This window comes from Arachis duranensis, chromosome 7 (genome assembly GCF_000817695.3).
Source record: "Arachis duranensis cultivar V14167 chromosome 7, aradu.V14167.gnm2.J7QH, whole genome shotgun sequence".
NCBI classification, from domain to species: Eukaryota; Viridiplantae; Streptophyta; class Magnoliopsida; order Fabales; family Fabaceae; genus Arachis; species Arachis duranensis.
In genome coordinates this window covers 8386839-8397100 of record NC_029778.3, presented here as the reverse complement: position 1 = coordinate 8397100, position 10262 = coordinate 8386839, and the positions used below count along the sequence as shown (strand labels likewise).

The 10262-nt window shown below is 32.9% G+C and overlaps 2 protein-coding genes across 5 annotated transcripts in view; both read left to right on the top strand.

The window, feature by feature from the left end:
* Nucleotides 1-1247: 1247 nt before the first annotated feature.
* Nucleotides 1248-10262, top strand: part of LOC107496970 (MLP-like protein 43) — a 69984-nt gene continuing 60969 nt past the window's right edge. Inside the window, exons 1-2 of one of the 3 annotated variants that reach the window (XM_016118235.3) lie at nt 1248-1516; nt 1610-2085. In XM_016118235.3, coding sequence (XP_015973721.1) covers nt 1330-1516; nt 1610-1881 — 459 coding nt within the window. In that variant the 5' untranslated portion in view covers nt 1248-1329 and the 3' untranslated portion in view covers nt 1882-2085. Of the gene's footprint in view, nt 1517-1609; nt 2086-10262 lie in introns of those variants that run through there. The other 2 variants (XM_052252210.1, XM_052252209.1) reach the window with 2 other exon arrangements.
* On the top strand, nt 4743-5701 carry LOC127740692 (ATPase 1, plasma membrane-type-like). Of its 2 annotated transcripts, none has more exons than XM_052252213.1 (4): nt 4743-4973; nt 5051-5146; nt 5263-5364; nt 5452-5701. In XM_052252213.1, the coding sequence occupies exons 1-4, from the start codon at nt 4932-4934 to the stop codon at nt 5593-5595; spliced, it is 384 nt and encodes a 127-aa protein (XP_052108173.1). In that variant the 5' UTR covers nt 4743-4931; the 3' UTR covers nt 5596-5701. The 2 variants fall into 2 exon arrangements, with proteins under 2 accessions (XP_052108173.1, XP_052108172.1); XM_052252212.1 differs by having other exon boundaries at nt 5051-5185.

Sequence of the window (10262 nt, the reverse complement as noted above, 5' to 3'; positions counted from 1 at the left end):
TTTTATATTATTAAAATTTAAAATTTAAAAGCTAATGTTATATTTATTAACTAAGTATTAAAAAAAAATTAGTATTCATGTAACATTATTCCATAAAAGATTACTATAATAATCGCACTTAATATATATTTCATAACTAATAATTTTTTGTGCATATATGCCATAAAATCACTCTATCCCAAAGTTTAAGTTATTAGGCAATTTAGTGCTGAGTCCAACATTTTTTGGCTTAAAGTATATATACTAGCTATGTGGTCCACTTTTGTCTGCTGAAATTTTTGGCTAATAAAAATCGAACTTTTTAAAGTTCTGAAATTATATCGTAAAACCTTTTATTTCAAAGGTAAGAAATTAATTAGAAACTAATAAATGATATTATATATAACAATATGGATTCAATAAAAAAAAAGTCTAAATTGTCAAAACATTCTACAAAACAAAGCTCGCCTAAATATTAATTATTTTAATAGATAACTGTATATTATTGCACTTAACAATTGTAGAACTTTAATATTATCTTTTTTATATTTGAAAAAAAAATGACTCTAAAAAAAAGATTTAGCTATTTTGTGTATGTCTTAAAAATATATATTAAAATTATAAATTAAAATTTTTTTTATTAAAAATATATAAAATTTAAAATTTTAATGAATTTGTTTTACATTTATTAGAAGATTTTTTTTTAATTTTTATTAATAATGATTTTATCATGTGTTCTAAAAATATATGATATCTAGCTAAATCCAAAAAAAAATTATTATCACGTGTTAGATGTACCATTATTTAGTATCTTTACCTAATTGCTTAAATTTTTAGGATAAATATTTACTTATTCTAAAAAATCAAATTATTAAATAATAGATATACATAGTAGTTATATACCTAAAAAGCCATATAACTAATAATAATCTTTCTATCCATGGTGAAGGATCAGGCCCATACACGAGAAGAACAAAGAGAAAGGAGAATGTGAAAGCAGAGAGAACAGAGAGAGTGAGAGTGAGAAGCTGATTCTTGTGTTGTGAATTGGTAAAGTGGAAAAATAATGAACAGTACACATCTCTCAGCTAACTAATTTAGTTATCACAAAACTAACCACGTGCTAGCTCTAACTAACTATCCACACTTAACTGAAGCTAACCAATTCTGTTTAATTGATTTACTCTATCACATGGAATCAACCATTAATATTGCAATATAGTCGTCTTTTCCTATATAAGTCTCCATAAGTCTTCAACTTATTCTCCATCCTCTTATTCTCTAGATCTAGTGATCTCTCTAGCTATCTACATCTCTTGCTTCATATTAATTACTTGCTTTTCTTGAAAGATGGCAATATGTGGTAAAATTAGTGTTGAATTTGCGATCCAAATACCAGCTTCAAAGTTCTTCCACATTTTGGCAAAGGAATTCCACAATATCCAAAACATTTGTGAAAGAGTGCATGGAGCCAACTTGCACGAAGGTGATGACTGGCACTGCACTGATTCGGTCAAACATTGGACTTGTCACATAGGTAACTAATAATATAAGCTTTAGATTAACAAAAATTATTATATTTCTCTTTGGTTATTTATGTTAATTAATTATTGATTGTGTAAAATAATAGATGGTAAGATAATTACATGTAAAGAGAAAATTGAAGTCATCGATGAGGAGAAGAAGTCAATTTCATACATTATCTTTGATGGAGATATCAGTCAGAACTACAAACTCTTTAAAACCAATGTTCAAGTGACTGAGACCAACAATGAGTGTGCTTGTGTTAAATGGACCATTGAATTTGAGAAGATCAATGAGGATGTTAAAACTCCATACGGCTACTTAGAATTTTATGAGAAGGGTACTAAAGAGGTTAATGATCATCTTCTCAAGGCATAGTATAGCTCTCCAACCATTATAGTTAAACACAAAAAAAAAAAAATCATCTACCTCTAAATAATCATTTATGTTGTGCTTGGCTTGAGGTTAAGTTTGTTTATCTAAATAATGAATTGAATTAGTTTAATCAAGGATATGCATTCATTTTTGCTTCATCATCTGCTCATTCATCCTTTATTGGAATGATATTAACTTCTTCATGTATGTTTATGGTTTCTTGTTGAGTAATGAGTATATCAAATTGTAAATGTATAACTAGTAAATGATGTAATGTGTTTATAATTGTTAATGTTACAAGTGTGAGGAGTGCCACCAAGTTAGTCCTACATTAAAGAAAACAAAAAAGAATAATTAATTTTTTACTTTAAAGTTTTGAATTGGATGTAATATCTTTTCATGTTCTCTCATTTGTCTAAAATCATTTGTCTAAAATTATGAATTATTTAATTAAGATTTATAAATATGCACATCATAATTATATATTTATGGCATGGATGTATAAGAATTTACCCAAAAGGTAAAGTAAATTAAAATAATATTTTTTTTTTACTGTAACGATCGATAGAGTAAAAATGAAGCAAATTAAACTGATCACATATTTTCTTGTTGTTAATACTTTTTAACTTCATTATTGGCATTGAAGCTTTAGAAGATGGAAAATCAATGTTGTGTGGAATTAAATCTCTTCGCTTCGTATCAAGTTCAATATACATGCATTTCCAAAAATAAAAAAAATTCCCAACTTAGTAATGTGTTAAAGAACTTAATCGTTCATTATTACTCTCAACAAGAAAAAAAAAACTTTTAACAAACCCCATAGACAAAGCAAATGAAAACAACATAAGAATCATTTATTTTTGGCCAAGAAAAAACTAAATGTCTCATTTGAATTGGAGAATATATACATATGTTAAAGAACACTTTCTTTTGACTAAATTAGGTTGATTTAGTTATTAATTCACTGACTTATTTAAATAAATATTAAGAATTCAAATCCTGTCCTAAACGTGCAGGCATGCAATTTATATTTTTCAAATTATAAATTCTGCTTTTTTTTATTTCTCCTTTTCTATCTTTTTCAACCCTGTTTTTCCTTTTTTATCCCTTCAAACTTTGCATTTTCCTTTCTCTTATTCACTTTTTCTTTTCTTTTCAATTTTTTCTCTCCTCCTATCTTTCTGAATTTTTTATTTTAATAAATAAATAAATTATAATAATTACCAAAATAAATAATTTAAAAAATATTTTAGAATTCTAATACCATGTCATGAACCCACTCATCCTAAAAGCGTAACCTGACAGGATAATGTAACACTAATGGTCATATTTTTAATATTTTCTAAACCTCCATTGTACACATTGTACGCTTAGACCATTAGCTCCCTATACTTTTCCTTTGAACTATTACTTATTAGCAATGGAACGGTTACTTTGATTTTTTAAAAATTTTAAATTAAATTAAATTAAATTAAATCAAACGGAATGGTTACTTTTATTTTTAAAAATTTTAAATTAAATTAAATCAAATGGTTACTTTTATTTTTTAAATTTTTAAATTAAATTAAATTAGATTAATTAAATCAAAGAAAACGAGTATTTTTATTTTTTAAAATTTTAAATTAAATTATAATCCAATTGGATTGATTTAAATTTGAAAAATAAAAATAACCGTTTACCAATTATTAGGAGAAATTGATGGGATAGTGGGGAGAGAATTGAAACGGTTATCTCACGTAGATAGTGGGAGATAACGTGAGAGACAATCGTTTCAATTCTCTTTCCACTATCCCATGCATTAACTTTTTTGAATATTAATTGATCAAACATATCCATGTTAATTTATTCTACCAACTTTTTTATATACTAATTACATGTTAAAAGTTTAGATTATTGATAATATTAATATTTTTAATTATTTTCAAATTTTTTTTAAAAAAATACATGTATGCTAGAAACGAGATATACATGTTTCTCATCCACTTGTCTTATCTCGTTTACAGTGTAAACGAGATACATGTAAAATTGAGAAATATTTATTTCAGTAAATATTTTTTAAATTATTTATTTTGATAATTATTATAATTAATTTTTTTGTTAAAATAAAAAATCCCCTATCTCCCCTTCTTTTAATTTTTAGATTTTCAAATTCAATAATTTTTTGTGATGAATTTTTCTTTTTTATGATGTTTCCTCCTTCTCCTCTTCCTTTTAAATTCGTGCATTTAGATTCTTTTTTTTCTTTCGTTTTTTTTTTCTTTTTTTTTCTTCTAAAAATATGATGAACAAATTTAAATATTTTTTATAGACAAAAACTTAGTCTATCGACTAAAATAAATACAAAAATAAAAAATAAATAAATGTAATTTTGTATAATTCTATATAATATTAAAAATTTTTATATTATAAAATATTTTAAATAAAAATACATCAAATTTAAATATTTAATATTAATTTATATATATTTTAATTATCTTTTAAACAATATAATATTTATTATATACCATCTCGTACATGATGTGAATCTCAATTAGTTAGGTTGACTAAAAGTTTAAGAAGAGTGTTTAAGGGGAGCAACTTTTGTGATTTGTAGCCATCAAATAGTTATTAAAGATGATTTTAATAATGTAAAATTTCATCCAATAACTTATTTTTTTTGCTAATTATATGCTGGCCAAAATTTAATAAAGTTGCTAGCTTTAGACTTTTTCAAAATTTAATTTAATCTAAAATTTGAGAGGGGAAATTTAGTCGAATCCCGCTGCTTCGCTCTTTAATTAAAGTGAGACAGAGGAGTTTGTTAGTGAATGAGTGGGAATGAGTGATTTTAGTGTGATTGTGGAGAGAGAATTGAAATCATGCATGCACAAATTGACACCAAGTGTGTGAATAATCCAATCATCACTCTGTGATGCTAATTATAATTTTTCACTTGTTTTCCCTTATTATATAATCTCATGTGCTCGTCTTTTTCTTAATCACTAATAAAGTTTCTTCTCTCTCTCTGCTCTCCTCTTTGCTTTTCACTTTCAACTTAATAAATAAACAATAAGATGACGAGCCTCGAAGACATCAAGAAGGAGATTGTTGATCTTGTTAGTTCTTTTCCTTTCTACCTCTAACATTCTTGTTTCTCTAGATATGTATATCATTAATGTGTGTGTGTGTGCAGGAGCGGATTCCTGTTGAAGAAGCGTTCCGAGAATTGAACTGTACCAAGGATGGACTCACCAATAAGGAAGGCCAAAAGAGATTGGAAGAAAAGAAGGCAATCCATCAAACTCATTCATTCCTTTCTAAGATAATTGTATGTTATATTGTTATGTTTTTGTGTGAGTAATTGCATCAACCATAACTACCTTGCCATGTTGCTGTGGCAAACAGGAGAGCAAGGTGCTCAAGTTCTTGGGCTTCATTTGGAACCCTCTTTTATGGGTGATGGAACTAGCTGCCATCATGGCCGCCATTGCATTAGCAATTGGAGGGGTACGTTTTGCGTTCTACATTCCGTAACGTACGATATCCTAATTTGGCCTTGTCTAATCATGTTTAATTTCCTCCACAAATATGCAGAATGAGCCACCGGATTGGCAAGATTTTCTGGGTATAGTAGTGCTATTAATCATAAACTCCACCATCCGTTTTATAAAAGAGAATAATGCAGGAAAAGCGGCAGCAGCACTCATGGCAGGCCTTGCCCCTAAAACCAAGGTATAAGAACAAAATAAACACAGATCTGAAGAATGATGATGATTGTTGGTTGGGTATTATATTTAAAGGGAAAGGAGAAAGAAGCGCGGGATTTAAAAAGTTATTATAACAATTTGATTAGACTTAGTTAAGTATTTTGTTTGGAAATAGAGTTTTATTTTTTTTTTCTTTATAAAAGATTTAACTATAAAGACGTAAATCTTTCATGTAAAAAAAAAAATACATTCAAGGAGTTTTTTTTTTAATTAAACTGTAGTTATTTCAGGCATCATCAATAACAACTAGAAAGATCAAAATCAGTCCACTCTTTGTAGCTCTTAATTGACTTGTTGATAACCTCCGCAACACTTGCTTCTTGATTCCTGAATATTTTGTCATTTCTTTCCGGCTAAATATTTCAGATGATAGCACAAAAATCAATCAACCATCTATTGCGTTCATCCTTCTTAGTAGGAGTCTCTGTCCAACTCTCTAGATGTTGTTTAATTGTTCTTGGAGTAAACCATAGTTTCTTATAAGCGAACAACCAAGCATACCACATTTACCAAGTAAACTCACAACTCAGGAATAAATGATAAACATTTTCTTAATCTTTTTTACACAACACACAATCAGGATCATTTTGACCAACAATGCCAAATTTGCTTAATTTGTCCTTAGTATTGACTCTGCCAACTAACACAAACCAAGTGAACAACTCCACTCTTGGTGGAACCAACCCCTTCGCATTGAACAAGTGAAGTGATAATTGGAAATGTCATCCAAGAGTGTTTCAACCTGCAAAACTTGCACAAAGAAGTTAGTAGAATAAATGTCTGATCTATCAAATTTTCATACTATCCTGTCCTCTCTCTCATATGCTAAATTGATAGATTGTAGTACCCCATAAAGCTGATTCACTAATTAATTCCAACTTTCATTGGAATAGTTTTCTTCTCCATTGAAAATTCCATATCCACTCTAACCCATCTCAAAACCCACAATCTCTAATTACAGATCCACTTTGGTTTGAAACTGAGACCAGCCATGGAAAGATGTCCTTCAGCACACCACAAGCCAGTCAATTATCCTCCCAGAATCGAATTCTTCTTCCACTCCCTACTTCCAAAGATAATTCTTTGACCATCTTATACCTTACTTGTTGATCTTTTATCTGTAGCTGACAAACATCCCTGCATGGACATCCTTTTTTAGGTACAGGCTGATCAGAGAGTGAAATATTTGGGTTCATGTCATTGCAAGAGCACACAATTTTCTTCCATATTGGACAATCTTTCTTCGAGAACCACCACCACCACATAAATAATAATACTGCATTCCGAACAACTGCATCACCCACTCCCAACCCTCTTAGCCGTTTTAGAGCTTGCACAATTTTCCACTTTACCAAAGGTACCCGTGCTTGCCATCCTCTTTACTCCACAGGAACTTCCTCTGCAAGGAGATCAACTTCTCTGCTACTGTTCTGGGTATCTTATATAAGCTGAGGTAGTAAATTGGCAGGCTATTCAGTACAAATTTGATAAGAATTAGCTTACCAGCTTTATTGAGCATTTTGGCTTTCCACAAACTGAGCTTCTCTTTTACTTTGTCAATTATTGGCTTCCAAGTCTTGATCAATCTCGGATTTACTTCCAGAGAAATACCCAGATGTTTGACTGGCAGTGAAGCTTCTTTGCACCCCAACATTCTACACATCCTTTGTACCCACTCCTGCTCACATTTAACCGGAATCAAGTTAGATTTATCAAAATTAATACTCAGACAGGACATAATCTCAAAACACCGTAGAAGCCGCTTGTAGTTCTTGAAAGTCTTCTCTTCCTGTGGGCAAAATAGTATGGTATCGTCCCTAAATTGCAGGTGGAACAACTCAATATTATTCTTACCAACCAACAGAGGAGTAATCCTTCCATTTCTTACTGTCTCTCCTACCATCCTATGAAAGACATCAACAACAAGAACAAATAGGAATGGAGAAAGATGATCACCTTGTCTTAAGTCTCGTTCTATCTTAAAGGATTTAGAAGGCGACCTATTTATCAGAACCGACATCGACGCTGTGCAAACACATTCCTTAATCCACTCTCTTCATCTTTGCCCAAACCTCATCTTCTGAAGTAAAATATTCACAAAAGTCCACTTCACTTTATCATAAGTTTTTTAGAAATCCAGCTTGATTATCACCAACCTCTTCTTACTCTTCTTCAACCACTACACCATCTCACACGCAATCAAAGCCCCATCATGTATCTTCCTACCCTTCACAAAAGTACTCTGAGTCTCTCCTACTAATCTTGGCATTACCCTCCGCATTCTCTGAACTAGCACCTTCAATATGACCTTATACACACATCCTACCATGCTAATCGGCCGATGATCTTTGATCTCCCTAGCTCCAACAAACTTCGGAGCCAGCGCCACCCAAGTAATATTAGAATCTCTTGGTAGCTCTGTTGACTGAAAGAAATCCATGACAGCCTTAGTGAAGTCAGACCCAATTTCTCCCCAACACTTCTTAATGAAGTTCATATTGTAGCCATCATACCCAGGCGTCTTAGATGACTCGCAATCCCACACTGCATCTTTTGTTTCTTCAACCGAAGGCATCCTCTCTAACTCTGCAGACTCCTCTTCCTGTATCTTATTAACTAGCCCATCACAAAAGCCTATCAAAGGTGACGCTTCCTGATGATACAAGTTCTTGTAGAAATCTCTTATGGCAAGCTTGATCCTGTCTTGATTCCTCACCAGCCTTCCATTTATCACTAAGGCATCGATTCGATTGCTCCGTCTTCTGGTTGAGGCTAAATTATGGAAATATCTAGTATTTTTATCCATGTGTTTAGCATGTCGAGACCTTGACATATGCTTCCAATGAATCTCCTTCCTGACATATCATTTCTTGCAAAGGCTAACAAGGGCCCTCCTCTTTGCCTCCATAGTTGCATCAGAGCATCCATCACTAGCCAACTCATCTACCTTCCAGATTTTATCCTCCAGGTTGTTTATCCTCAACTCAATATCTCCAAACTTCTCCTTATGCCATTTTCTCAAAGGTATCGTTAAAGCCTTCAGCTTTTCAGTAAAATAAACCTCTCCTAGCCCTCTCCATTCCTCCTTTACCATTTTGAGAAAACCATCATGCGTGAACCAAGAATCCAAATTTCGGAACGGCCTTGGCCCCCATTGCACTCTACTATCCTCCACTATCAACGGACAATAATCCGATAAACCTCTCTGCCCACCTTTAAGCCGTGTCTCAGGAAACTCTTCAACCCATTCCATGCTAACCAACACCCGATCAATGCGACGGCACGATTGGCCCCTGAACCAAGTAAACTTACAGTCATTCATCTCTAAATCCACCAGTTCCATATCCTATATCCATCTTCTAAAATCTTCCACTGCTGCTGTTAATGTACTAGCTTCTTTCCTCTCATCCACTATTACAACCTCATTAAAGTCACCCATGTAGCAAATTGGGACTTGACATAACCCAGAAATAAAACTCAACTTTTTCTATACATTCATCTTGTCCTCTCTAGCTAGGCACTGTACACCAAGCAAAATGCACAATTGAAACTATTATTCGTCAATACCCCTTTCACACACAACCATCTCTCCCCTTTATAACAATTACTTGACATAAATATCATGTCATCCTACATCAATAATAAACTCCCAGAAGCACTATCCGATCCCACGAATTCCCAACCCACCGGATCATTTTCCCAAGTTTGCGCTACATCAAACTTATTCACTACCTGTTTCTTCGTTTCTATCAATCCTAACATGTTTACCTTATTTTTTCTCTGAAAACTTTTCACCATTCCCAACTTTCTGACACCCCCTAAACCCCTCATATTCTGACAATTGTAAATCATTTAAGCACTGTATTACATACCTTGTTTTAATTTTTAGGACGACTCCTTCTTGCTTTCTCTTTTTTATTTTGCTTGCCTCATTTTCTGTGCATTCGCTTCATTCTGAGCTTGAAGAATAGCCATAACGTCTTCTTCCTCGTCATAAAGAACAACTCTTGATTTCACTGCCAAATCCCAAGCCACTCTATTTTCAACCAAATCATCTTTCCAACTTCCTCCTTGCTTTTCTAGATCCGGTTCACTACCTATATCCTTTCCAGAACCTCTAGAGTCCTCCAAGTCACTATTTGTTTGAACATCTGTACCAACATCAATGAGCATCATGGTCATCTACTCATTAGAATGTGCCCGCATCTCTACCGCAGTTTCTTTTGTTGCTATATTATTCCCGCACCTTCGACAGACCCCAACCCGGTGTAGATTTGTTCAGCGGTGACTCCATGAGGTTCTTGCTCTTCACTACATATAACACCAGCGTACTCCAGAACTCCACACAGTCACCGTTATTGCCTGTTGGTCTTCTCGCCCCCTTCACTGCCTCTCCCCCACCAGTCCCATTGGCCCTATATTGAGTCGCGCCCTCCACATTCCCTGCACAAAGGCCAGACCCTTCGACCTTGCTCCTCCTCAATATGGCAGTATCTTTGTCACATGCCCCCGCGACGACCACCAACACAGCCTTATGGAGACGCAAGACTGAGTACTCACCGTCGCATGTCACTGCAACAACACCATCATTGCATCCGAAACCATGCCAACTCCCACAAAAAACGGTGATCCTCCCCT

What these genes read in the sequence shown, in the direction of transcription:
- LOC127740692 (XM_052252212.1), top strand. Translation starts at nt 4,932, where the DNA reads ATGACGAGCCTCGAAGACATCAAGAAGGAGATTGTTGATCTT. An exon ending in AGAAGGAGATTGTTGATCTT is followed by an intron (nt 4,974 to 5,050) that starts GTTAGTTCTTTT and finishes GTGTGTGTGCAG; the next exon opens with GAGCGGATTCCTGTTGAAGA. An exon ending in CATTCCTTTCTAAGATAATT is followed by an intron (nt 5,186 to 5,262) that starts GTATGTTATATT and finishes TGTGGCAAACAG; the next exon opens with GAGAGCAAGGTGCTCAAGTT.